General features: G+C 43.1%; 1 protein-coding gene across 5 annotated transcripts in view; it reads left to right on the forward strand.

Moving 5' to 3' along the window:
• The window catches only part of ero1b (endoplasmic reticulum oxidoreductase 1 beta), a 275,013-nt gene that overhangs the window by 126,568 nt on the left and 134,817 nt on the right, over window positions 1-13,628 (forward strand). For 3 of the 5 annotated variants that reach the window (XM_085996679.1, XM_085996680.1, XM_085996684.1), the window contains exon 16: window positions 6,416-11,873. The exons of the other annotated variants lie outside the window; for them this stretch is intronic. In XM_085996679.1, the coding sequence (XP_085852805.1) occupies window positions 6,416-6,476 (61 nt within the window). In that variant the 3' untranslated portion in view covers window positions 6,477-11,873. Of the gene's footprint in view, window positions 1-6,415; window positions 11,874-13,628 lie in introns of those variants that run through there. 5 annotated transcript variants of the gene reach the window in all.

The raw sequence follows: 13,628 nt of genomic DNA on the forward strand, positions 1-13,628 counted from the left end.
CATTTTTTAAATAAACTATAAATTACATTAAGTAACTATTTTAAACAATTTAAATTTTTGAAAAAATTTAATATTCTAACGGGGCTAAAAATAAACTTGCCTTGCTTTAAAGTATTTAAAAATAATAAACCTGTGGAAAAAATGTTTTAATTTTAATTAATTGACCACTTACCTTGTAAAAAGCAGGCCATCACAGAAACCCCACAGTGCAGATAGAGGCCATTTCGGCCCATCGAGCCTGCACCGACACATATTCCACCCGATCCCCGTAACCCCTACACCAACACATATCCCACCCTATCCCCGTAACCCCACGTATTTAATCCCCCTAACACTAAGGGTCAATTTATCATAGCCAATCAACCTAACCCGCACATCTTTAGACTGTGGGAGGAAACCGGAGCACCCGGAGGAAACCCACGCAAACACGGGGAGAATGTGCAAACTCCACACAGATAGTCGCCCGAGGCCAGATTCGAACCCGGGTCCCTGGCGCTGTGAGGCAACAGTGCTAACCACTATGCCACCGAGCTGCCTTATGCCTGCTTTTTACATTTCTAAATTTTAAAGACTTACCCTCACGGAAAAGCCTGTATTTATTAAAAAAAAAAAAAAAAGTTAGTTTGATGCGCACGCGCAGACTTCCCCCGCGCCGCATTCGACCTCTGAACCCCTGCTTTCAGAGGAACGGAAGTGCTGGTTTTCCGCACATGCGCAGTGCATGCAGGAAACTGGCACTTCCATCAGGCCTACGGGTGAGTACCCTGTGCGTACTCACCCGTGGAGACCCGAATTTCTGGGCCATTGTGAATAGCTGGGGTCCTAGGACCGATCCCTGCGGTACCCCACTAGTCACTGCCCGCCACTCGGAAAAAGACCCGTTTATTCTAACTCTTTGCTTCCTGTCTGCCAACCAGTTCTCTATCCATGTCAGTACCTTGCCCCCAATCCCATGTGCCTCAGCTTTACACGCTAATCTCTTATGCGGGACCTTATCGAAAGCCTTCTGAAAGTCCAAATACACCACATCCACTGGTTCTCCCTTATCTATTTTACCAGTTACATCCTCAAAAAATTCCAGTACTGTAGATTAGTCAAGCACGATTTACCTTTTGCAAATCTATGTTGACTTTGTTTGATCCTGTCACTGTTTTCCAAGTGTTCTGCTATTACATCTTTTATAATGGACTCTAGCATTTTCCCCTCTACTGATGTCCGGCTTTGATGCGCTATCAATTACTCATAAAAGACTGAGAGTTAAGAGAGTAACTAAAGGCTTTTATTAACAAAAGAATGAAGGTCTGCCTCGAGTGGTCGACCGGTCCAGAAATACAAAGGGCTGGGGAGCAGTCACCTTTATACTAGGACTTGTGGGAGGAGTCAGCCGAGGCATGTCCAGGCATGTACACAGTGGAATACAAACAGTGGTTTACCACAGGCTTACTGGTCTATAATTCCCCGTTTTCTCTCTACCACCTTTTTTGAATAGTGGGGTAACATTAGCTACCCTCCAATCCATTGGAACTGTTCCAGAGTCTATAGCATTTTGGAAGATGACCAGCAATGCATCTGCTATTTCTAGGGCCACTTCCTTAAGTACCCTAGGATGTAGATTCAGGCCCTGGGGATTTATCGGCCTTCAATCCCGTCAATTTCCCTAACACCATTTCTCTACAAATACTGATTTCTTTCAGTTCCTCCCTTTCATCAGACCCTATGTTCCCCGACATCTCTGGGAGGTTATTTGTGTCCTCCTTTGTGAAGACAGAACCAAAATATGTATTTAATTAGTCTGCCATTTCATTGTTCCCCATTATAAATTCCCCTGATTCTGACTGCAAGGGACCTACGCTTGACTTCACCAATCTTTTTCTCTTCATATATCTATAGAAGCTTTTACAGTCAGTTTTTATGTTCCCTGCAAGCTTACTCTCATACTCTATTTTCCCCCTCTTAATTAATCCCTTTGTCCTCCTTTGTTGAATCCTAAACTGCTCCCAATCCTTAGGTTATCTGCTTTTTCTGGCCAATTTATATGTCCTCTCCTTGGACCTTATGCTATCCCTAATTACCCTAGTTAGCCACGGTTGATTCACCTTTTTTGTTTTATTTTTATGCCAAACAGGGATGAACAAATTCTGTAGTTCATCCATGCAATCTTTAAATGTTTGCCATTGCCTATCCACCGTCAACCCTTTGAGTAACATTCCCCAATCAATCCTACCCAACTCGCGCCTCATACCATCGTAGTTTCCTTTATTTAAATTCAGGACCCTAGTCTCTGAGTCAAATACTTCACTCTCCATCTTAAGGAAGAATTCGATCATATTATGATCGCTCCATCCCAAGGGGCCTCGCACAACAAGATTGCTAATTATTCCTTTCTCATTACATAATACCCTGTCTAAGATGGCCTGATCTCTAGTTGGTTCCTCGACATATTGGTCCAGGAAACCATCCCGTATACACTCCAGGAATTCCTCCTCCACAGTATTGTTACTAATTTGGTTAGCCCAATCTATATGTAGATTAAAGTCACCCATGATAACTGCTGTGCCCTTATTGCACGCGTCTCTAATTTCCCGTTTAATGCCATCCCCAACCTCCGCATTACTGTTTGGGGGTCTGTATACAACTCCCACTTAACGTTTTCTGTCTCTTGGTATTTCTCAGCTCTACCCATACAGATTCTACATCATCAGAGCTAATATCCTTCCTTACAATTGTGTTAATCTCTTTAACCAGCAATGCCCCACCTCCTTTTCCTTTTTGCCTGTCTTTCCTGAATATTGAATACCCCTGGATGTTGAGTTCCCAGCCTTGGTCACCCTGGAGCCATGTTTCCGTAATCCCAATCATATCTGTTTACATCTATTTGCGCAGCTAATTCATCCACCTTATTACGAATGCTCCTTGCATTAAGACACAAAGCCTTCAGGCTTGTTTTTTTTAACACTTAGACCTTTTAGAATTATTATTTACTGTGGCCATGTTTGATTTAAACCCTTGATTACTCTGACTGCCACTTTTGCTTTTCTCCTTTCTGTCTTTTGCTTCTATCCTTGCTTCCCTTTCCTCTGTCTCCCTGCACCGGTTCCCAACCCCCTGCCATTTTAGTTTAAACCCTCCCCCCACAGCACTAGCAAACACTCCCCGTAGGACCTCAGTCCCAGTCCTGCCCAGGTGCAAACCGTCTGTTTTGTACTGGTCCCACCTCCCCCAGAACCAGTTCCAATGTCCCAGGAAATTGAATCCCTCCCCCTTGCACCATTCCTCTAGCCACGCATTCATCTGATATATCTTTCTATTTCTACTCTGACTAGCACGTGGCACTGGTAGCAATCCTGAGATTACTACCTTTGATGTCCTATTTTTTAACTTACCTCCTAACTCCCTATATTCAGCTTTTAGGACCTCATCCCGTTTTTTTACCTATATCGTTGGTACCTATATGCACCACGACAACTGGCTGTTCACCCTCCCCTTCCAAAATGCTCTGTAGCCGCTCCAAGATATCCTTGACCCTTGCACCAGGGAGGCAACATACCATCCTGGAGTCTCATTGGCGGCCGCAGAAACGCCTATCTATTCCCCTTGCAATAGAATCCCCTATCACTATAGCTCTCCCACTCTTTTTCCTCCCGTCCTGTGCGGCAGAACCACCCACGGTGCCAGGAAGTTGGCTGCTGCTGCCTTCCTCTGATAAGCCATCTCCCTCACCAATATCCAAAGCGGTATATCTGTTTGAGAGGGGGATGGCCACAGGGGACCCCTGCCTGCGCCTACTACTCTGCCTGGTGGCCACCCATTCTCTTCCTGCCTGTGCATCCTTTACCTGCGGTGTGACCAACTCCCTAAACGTGTTATCCACGACGTCCTCGGCATCACGGATGCATACTGGAGCATTCATCTGCAGCTCCAGCACCGCAATGCGGTCTGCCAGTAGCTGCAGCTGGATTCAGTTCCCGCACACATGGTCGTCAGGGACACAGGAAGTGTCCCTGATTTCCCACATAGTGCAGGAGGAGCATGCCACGGCACCGTGCTGTCCTGCCATGACTTACCCTTTAATTAATTCAAATTAAATTAAATCAAATCAATCCCACCAATTACACTACAATTAAATGATATACTCAAGGGTCGTTGTTTAACAGCAGTCCCCGCTACACAACAGAGACCCTAGAAACTATAAACCACAAAATTTACGTTTGGTTGGTGAGTGTTTCTCTCTCGTTTTTTCCAATCACTTACCTGCTTTCTGGTGACGTCACACTTCAATTACTTTTTACTTCTCTCCCACTCTCAGAGCTCTGAGATTGGTAAGCCTACCTGCGCCTCGGGCTCTCCTTTTATCGCCGCCCCTGCCTCGCTGCTCCTCCCAGGTCCGCACTGCCGCTGCTGCTTCAGAGAAAAAGCTCAGAGTGCAGCCCCTAAGTCTCTTCTAAATCGATGCAAGAAAGGTCAAATCAAAATGAACCTGCAAAGTGCTGCCCAGTACCCAAAACTCCTTCACACAGCGTTGAATCTCTCCAGAAGTCTCTCTCTCGCTCTCTGAATGCGTGGTGCAAAAATGTCGCCAACAGAAAAAGGCAGGAAGTGGTCGCCTTTAAATAGCGCTCCCCAGTCCCTTCCCGACTGCAAAATGTTCCCCTCAACCTGTCGTTACTAGCGGCAGGGGGACGCCACTCTATCCGGTCCGGGACGTTGCATGCTCGACTAACGTCATGGTCTGTGGGCGCAGGAGATCGTGGTGGTAGTGTTTGGCGCTGCTGCAAAATGACTGGTCAATTTCGCGAGCAGCATAAATATCGCTGCGCCAGGATGCTAGTTGCTTTCTGCCCCATTAGCGCCCTCTTAGCTAACTGGAGGCACAAAGCAACCGAATCTTCCCCCTGAATGTTTAAGGTGGTGGATGGGGTGCCAATCAAGCGGTCTCCTTTGTCCTGGATGGTGTCGAGCTTCTTGGGTGTTGTTGGAGCTGCACTCATCCAGGCAAGTGGAGAGTATTCCATCACACTCCTTACTTGTGCCTTGTAGATGGTGGAAAGGCTTTGGGGAGTCGGGAGGTGAGACACTTGCCGCAGAATACCTAGCCTCTGACCTGCTCTTGTTGCAACAGTATTTATGTAGCTGGTCCAGTTAAGTTTCTGGTCAATGGTGACCCCCAGGATGTTGTTGGTGTGGGATTCAGTGATGGTAATGCTGTTGAATGTCGAGGGGCGGTGGTTAGACTCTCGTTTGTTGGAGATGGTCATTGCCCGGCACTTGTGTGGCGCGAATGTTACCGGCCACTTATCAGCCCAAGCATGAATGTTGTCCAGATCTTGTTGCGTGCGGGCATGGACTTCATTTTCTGAGGAGTTGCGAATGGCACCGAACACTGTGCAGTCATCAGCGAACATCCCCATTTCTGACCTTATGTTGGAGGGAAGGTCATTGATGAAGCAGCTGTAGATGGTTGGGCCTAGGACACTACCCTGAGGAACTCCTGCAGCGATATCCTGGGGCTGTGATGATTGACCTCCAACTACCACAACCATCTTCCTTTGTGCTAGGTATGATTTCAGCCAGTGTGCTGTGATTCATAAGGTGGGAAACTCTGGAGCAGATTGAACTCTGTCAAGCACCATGACAGAGCATTTGAGAGTTGTATTACTTCTATGGGTCATATATAATGAGTTCAGTGGGCAACGTGTCCTTTGGGTCCCCTTCCTGCATGCCCAAGGCCCAGACTGGAACGTCTTTATCCACCCACGCATGCTGAAAGTGGCTATTATATTGCCTGTCATGGACTGCGATCTGATCACTAACTTCAAATGCAAGTATGTGTGACATGACATTCTGTGCTGATGGATTTTGCTGATGACAGACGTTAATTGCGGCACTATCATTTCTAACATTCAGATTGAAATAAATTTTACCTAGTTATTAAGTTGAGACTGAATTATTTCCAGTCACACTGTCAACCTCATGTTGAACAGAGTTGTGGATATAACATGCTTTTAACAGAACAAATTGGTCATTATATTATGAGGTTTCCTGTCATTTAAATGACAATATCTGGTGGTGGAGGTGACAGAGGGGATATTGTAAGAACGTTAAAATTATTTCTTCCTGGGCTCCATTTTACCAAAGAAGTATGCACCCTTGTGCTTCAATACATGTTAAATCATTTAAATTGTATGCTTATTAACTTCTGAGAAGGCATTAAAATACTCTTTAGGGACGGATTCTAAGAGGCAGCACACTGCTGTTGAACTTATTGTAGGGATGCACAAGTTCCTCCCTGAAAAAGGGAGGTTCTAGCTAGTGAAGTGTTACACTTGATTTGTATACTTTACAGCTATAAAAATGCCTAACTCCATATGGTCTTGCGGCTGGAGTGTAACTTTGTATTGGTGCTTTGCTCTTTCAGGCTTTCAACAAGTATACAAGAGTTACAGATTTTTAAAATGCTGTTGAAGGACAAGAGGTAACAAATGCTGCGGAAACTCCAATGATGGGTGCTGTGTAGAGACTTGTAGCATTGTCCCAGTCTCTGGCACTCGGCAGAACTTCAGACTCTTCAGGGATCCAGTAGCTGTTGCACACTTTACAGTATTGCATTGGCTTTAACTACATTCAGCAAAAGTTAGAGAGATTAATTCGATTTGGTAATAGTGAACAACTTTGTACATTTCATTTGATAGCATTTCCTTGTGAGCCTGATATAATTAAGTGCTCTTAAGGTTCTTGATTATTCCCAAATCTACGGTGTACATGCTTTTTCTGGATTACTTACCACATATATGAATTTGCTTGATTTCAAAGACTAACAAACCTTATCCGTTAATAAAATTATAACTGTACAGTTGTGGATTTGTCTCTAGTAATCTATTAAAATGGAAGCGTAATTTTATTTTTAACCCCAATGGCTTGAGAGGACGCCACACCACCCCCTCCCCCCCCCCCCCCCCCCCCCCCAAACCCCACCGGATCCCAGCTGTGTCAGTAATACAAACTGAGCGTTCTTGGGAAGTACTTCAATATCTTTGATCAGTGGATTAATAAAGTTCTAATTAACCTGTTGAAATGATCAGAGTGCATAAAGGATGCAGGTTCTGAATCTTTCCCTTCAAAAATAATTCCTGTTACTCTGGGTGTCATTTGTATATTAAGTGAGGATATGAGACTTTTGTATAAATAAAAATAAAAGCAACTGTTGGAAATAAATTTATTTCCGCTACTGCACAATGAGCTAATTGGACTTTTGAGATGTTTAACTGTGTAGTTAAATCCTGTGGAGAAATGTAAGCAGTTTTTAAAAGCTGGTGATCTACTCAAGTAATGGGGAGTTTTAAGACCGCTTTAGAAAACCATTCGGTGACTGTCGTAAGGATCTTTAGAACTTTTCATCAGATATCAAATGTAAGGAATGCCTCCTTCACATTTCGGTAACCCTACACTTCTAAATTACGATGGTTTTCCGAAGCAAAAAAGCAATAATATTTGAATATATATAATTCGATTTGCTTTCCACATAAAATAGATTTCAGTATCATGATGTAGTTTGTTTCCAATGACTGCTTTTATTTCAGCTTTTAGCATCCTGTATTAAGCAGGTCACTCTGAATTGACCAAATATAACTGCCTAACCTGCTGACGTACTTGATGGACAGCATCTTTTTTGAAACGAGGATCAAAGCAATGTGACTGTTTAAAAGCTACATGTGGGTATAAAATAAGGAGCACCTGCAGCAAAGATATCCATATATATGGCACAAATAGTGAATATATTTTGTTTCGTAAACTGTACTTTCTGCTTTGTTTGTGTCTTAACCTCTTGTGCTTGGTTGCTGCTGAAGCCTTTTCAACCCCTGTATTGTTGGTGTGAAACTTTGCCTGGTTCACATACACACATGGTTCAAAATATTAAAATCTATAAAAGTTAAGAAAAGATTATGCCATTAGTAAAGTCCTATCTCTATATCTGTGCATTTGCTAAAGGATTTGCAGGTTAAGACCATTAGTCTTTGCCATCTGCAAGCTTGTACTTCCAAATCTACAACTTGCATGTCAAATAGTTGAACCGAGCATTCTTAAACCCAGCTGGGTTCTTGGGAGGAGAAGGTGCTAAGTAGAGGCTGGCCAATGCACCAAGAGAGAACAAAGAATTTGGATGTAGACTCAGCCTGGGCTACTTGCGTGCCTATTAGCCTAGAATAACGTAGAATGTACAGCACAAAAACAGGCCATTAAGCCCAACTAGTCCATGCCGATATTTATGCTCCGCACGAGCCTCTCCACCCCATATCATCTAACCCTATATAGCAGGTGTGTTTGTGCAAATGTGCTCTGTCCATTATATGTAATTATAATGGCCACCACGCGCTAAACCAAGTTTCTTTCACTGGGGGTCATAAATATAAGATAGTCACTAAAATCCAATAAGGAATTCAGAAGAAACTGCGTTACCCAGAGAGTGGTGAGAATGAGGAACTTTCTACCACAGGGAGTAGTTGAGGCGCATAGCATAGATGTATTTAAGGGAACACTAGATAAATACATGAGGGAGAAAGGAATAAAACATTATGCTGGTAGGGTGGGAGTTGATGTAGAAGTTCAGCTATGATCTTATTGAAAAGCAGAGCCGGCTCGAGCGGCCCTATGGCCTATTTATGCTCCTATTTCTTGTGTTCATAACTTTCTATTCATTTCTTACATGTACTTGTCTACCTTCCCCTTAAATGTTTCTATGCAATTTGCCTCAACTACTCCTTGTGGCAGCGAGTTCCACATTCTTGTATTTATGTCCCCTAGTTTTGGTCTCCCCCACAAGTGGAAACATCTTCTCTACGTTTAGAGAGTGGCATAGGCATGTGGCCTGCAGAAGGGCACCTTCATTAGAGAATGGTGCATTGGAAGGGGGAGAAAAAAGGGCTGTTTTTTTTTTTTTTTTTTTTTTTAAAAGGCCAAAGATAAAATCTCCAGTTTTAAATTGAACTCCAATGTGTCTCCTACAGTAATGATCTTGATCACTATTTTACAGAGGATTTTAAATCTTGTTCTTTTTAAAACCGGCTATTTAAACCAGCAGGATTTTTGCCTTTTGGCACAGATACGTGGCATAGAACTGGAAAATTCATGTAGGTTCAAGCTATAATTGGAGAATCATTTTCTCCACTCGCAATCTCTGCTATCATAGAACTTTTTAACTAATGACATAAAGCAGCCCCTAAGTAATGATCCACTATGGTTTTGAATATGAAAAATCTCTCCGGTGTACAGAGAAACAAGCTGCTGAAGCCATGTGTAAATTTAACAGTGGGCACCAAAGGATAAATAAATAGGTGGTACTGTAATGACATAGAAACATAGAAGATAGGAGCAGGAGTAGGCCATTCGGCCCCTCGAGCCTGCTCCGCCATTCGATGAGATCATGGCTGATCATCCAAACTCAGTACCCCGTACCTTCCTTCTCCCCATATCCCTTGATACCTTTAGCTCTAAGAAATATATCTAACTCCTTCTTGAATATATTTAAAGACTTGGCCTCAACCGCCTTCTGTGGTAGAGAATTCCATAGGTTCACCACTCTGGGTGAAGAAATTCTTCCTCATCTCTGTCCTAAATGGCTTACCCCTGGTTCTGGACTCTCCGACCATCGGGAACATTCTACCTGCATCTAGTTTGTCCAGACCTATCAGAATTTTATAAGTTTCGATGAGATCCCCTCTCATTCTTCTAAACTCCAGCGAGTATAATCCCAATCGACCCAATCTCCTCTCATATGTCAATCCTGCCATCCCAGGGAACAGCCTTGTGAATCTTCGCTGAACTCCTTCCATGGCAAGAACATCCTTCCTCCGATAAGGCGACCAAAATTGCACACAGTACTCAAGGTGTGGCCTCACCAAGGCTCTGTACAACTGCAGCAGGACATCCTTGCTCCTGTACTCAAACCCTTTCGCTATGAAGGCCAACATACCATTTGCCGCCTTCACTGCCTGCTGCACCTGCATGCTTACCTTCAGTGACTGGTGCACAAGGACACCCAAGTCTCGTTGCACTTCCCCTTCTCCCAATCTATTGCCATTCAGATAATAGTCTGCCTTTCTGTTTTTGACACCAAAGTGGATAACCTCGCATTTATCCACGTTATATTGCATCTGCCACGCTTCTGCCCATTCACCCAACCTGTCCAAATCATCCTGGAGTTTCTCGGTATCCTCCTCGCAGCACACACGCCCACCCAGCTTTGTGTCATCTGCAAACTTGGAGATATTACATCTAGTTCCCTTATCTAGATCATTAATGTATATTGTGAATAGCTGGGGTCCAAGGACCGATCCCTGCGGTACCCCACTAGTCACTGCCTGCCACTAGGAAAAAGACCCGTTAATTCCTACTCTCTGCTTTCTGTCCGCCAACCAGTTCTCTATCCAAGTCAATACCTTGCCCCCAATCCCATGTGCCTTAACTTTACACGCTAATCTCTTACGCGGGACCTTATCGAAAGCCTTTTGAAAGTCCAAATACACCACATCTACTGGTTCTCCCTTATCTATTTTCCCAGTTACATCCTCAAAAAATTCCAGTAGATTAGTCAAGCACGATTTACCTTTTGTAAATCCATGTTGACTTTGTCCGTTCCTGTCACTGTTTTCCAAGTGCTCAGCTATTACATCCTTTATAATGGACTCTAGCATTTTCCCCACTACCGATGTCAGGCTTACTGGTCTGTAATTCCCCACTTTCTCTCTACCACCCTTTTTGAATAGTGGGGTAACATTAGCTACCCTCCAATCCATGGGTACAGGTCCAGATTCCAGCGAATTTTGGAAGATGATCAGCAATGCATCTACTATTTCTAGGGCCACCTCCTTAAGTACCCTAGGATGTAGATTATCAGGCCCTGGGGATTTATCGGCCTTCAATCCCGTCAATTTCCCTAACACCATTTCCCTACAAATACCGATTTCTTTCAGTTCCTCCCTCTCATCAGACCCTATGTTCTCCAACATCTCTGGGAGGTTATTTGTGTCCTCCTTTGTGAAGACAGAACCAAAATATGCATTTAATTGGTCTGCCATTTCTTTGTTCCCCAGTATAACGCACCTAAGCAGTCTAGCTGACTGCACACGATATATTTCGACAGGTTAAGTTAAACAAGCAGACGCAATAAATGTTATGTTTTTAGTTTACCTAATAAGTTGCGATTTCAGGGAAGAAACCAGACACTGAGCCACCTTTATTCTGTAGTTTCGCAACATTCAGATTCAGAAGAAACTAGCAGTGAAGGGCCATTGTAGTTTCTCAACATGCAGTTTTACTTACTTGTGATTTCTTGGTAGAGAAGAGCAGGCATCTAAGTAACAAAATTGCATATATTTGTTTTTAAATTACAGCAGATTTTTTTAATGCTAATCAGTAATTTATTTTGAACACATTTTTGCAAATGCTGGCTGGAATAACCTGAGCTCTGTGAACCAAGTATTTGTTTCCTTTGTCCAACTACTGCTTTACAACTTTTAAAGAAAATTCAAAAAACTCATCTTTCGCAGCAGATTCTGCACCACGTTGCTATAACACTTGCCTGACTTTCATTTGCATGATCAGCACTAATATTTCACTGTATCTATACCCTGCCTTAAGCAAAAGAAGTGCTTGCTTGGTCAATGTGACAAAACTGATTGTAAAATGCATTTTTTTCTTTTAATCTTTGATCACTACTCGCCTGGTTCCAAACCTTTCCTAGTTAAGTTCTTTATGTACTGTACATCTGTTAAGCATAGAGAGCAAAATATTTTGAAAATGTTGAATCGCACCTCTTGTGTTTACTGCACTTGTCCGATGTATTTATTTAAAGAAAAATAAATTTTCCTGGCTATCCACTTTGAAAATCTGTCATCTTGTTTTAAGAACTGCCTGTTGAAGGATCCACATCACTAGCACTGTTGTGACATTTTATCTTGCATTTAGAGATGAATTTGTGCATTTATGTAGCTGTGGATATTGTTCCTTTGCAGTAATAAATGGAAAATTCTATAACTTAAAAAGGAGAGATGCAGCCTAACAAGTAATCTATACAAAAAATGTAATCCTTCCCGTGCTGTAACTATCACTGGTGCCTGTAAAATTGCTGCAACTGAATCAAAGAGTCTAATTTCCTAATGTGATTTTCAGGGTTAAGACAAAATGGCAGTTCACTAAATATATTAACTAGTTAAAAAAGGGCTTCTCTTTGGATCAAGCGGCCTTAAGCCTGGAATAGAAAGAAGAACCTTATGACTGAGGGCATTGTGTGATGAGTCTTCTCATCTGTGTTTTCATTATAGCATGCTCTTCTGCTAAGGTTCCAACAGTTACAATCTTTTAAGCCATGTCTGTTGCTTCAGTGACACCTTTAGAAAGGGGGTTTATATAACCCAATTGGCCTTTGGAGGTTAGGTCACCTGAAGTGCCTTAAAGAGGGAGCTGGACCGGTTCTTGACTGGGGCAGAGATTGCATCATATAGAAGGTAAGTGCCTTTATAGATAAAACTTGGTCCATGTGATCTGGACTGGTTTTGATCGCCTAAGGGGGTCGGAGAGGAATTTTCCAGAGTACTTTTTCTCTTCTTGGCCCTGGATGGGGAAGTGTTTAATCATTGGGGCAGGCTTGATGGACCAGCTGGCCTTTTCATGCCCGTCACGTTCGTCTGTTTGTAAGTGGGATTCTCATTACAGCAGTGTAAAAAATTAAAGATCATACTCCTCCATCTAAATGTCTCATCGAAACCTATAAAATTCTGTCGGGTCTGGACAGACTAGATGCAGGAAGGATGTTTCTGATGGCCGGGGAGTCCAAAACCAGGGGTCATAGTCTAAGGATAAGGGGTAAGCCATTTAGAACAGAGATGAGGAGGAATTTCTTCACTGAGAGTGGTGAACCTGTGGAATTCTCTGCCACAGAGGGTGGTGGAGGCCAGTTCATTAAATATATTCAAGAAAGAGTTGGATATATTTCTTGAGGCTAAAGGGATCAAGGGATATGGGGAGAAGGCAGGGACAGGATACTGAATTTGGATGATCAGCCATGATCTCATTGAATGGCGGAGCAGGCTCGAAGGGCCGAATGGCCTACTCCTGCTCCTATCTTCTATGTTTCTATGTCGATGGTTAGGAAAAGATTGTGGAAGGTTTATGAATTATAGGCCAGGAAAAGGTTTATGAAGTCTTTCAAGATGAAACTCTTGGAAGGTTTAGATAGCCTTGGGAAGAAGCTGAGAGAGGGTGCACTTAAGAATGTAAACTCTTTGCTGGATCCAGGAAGGTGGGGATCTTGAGTAAATACACATTCGATATGGAGCATCGTGGGGAAAAGGAAGAAAATTTAAATCGGCCAGCACACCAATCCTCTGAACCATGGTTATGGACTCTGGAGCAATCTGACATTTTTTGTGAGCCTACCATTAATATGTAAAGTACCTCAATTATAGCGCAAGACCCCTTGTGCGTTTCTAACACACCAACCCAAGACTTTCTATATATTGTCAGCTGTGGCTCAATGGTAGCACGTTGGCTTCTGAGTCAGATGGTCGTGGGTTCAAGCCCAAGGATTTCAGCACAAAATCTAGGCTGACTCTCCAGTGCAGTACTGAGGGGGT

This window comes from Somniosus microcephalus, chromosome 9, assembly GCF_052327205.1.
Source record: "Somniosus microcephalus isolate GS21.2 chromosome 9, FLI_Smic_1.0, whole genome shotgun sequence".
NCBI classification, from domain to species: Eukaryota; Metazoa; Chordata; class Chondrichthyes; order Squaliformes; family Somniosidae; genus Somniosus; species Somniosus microcephalus.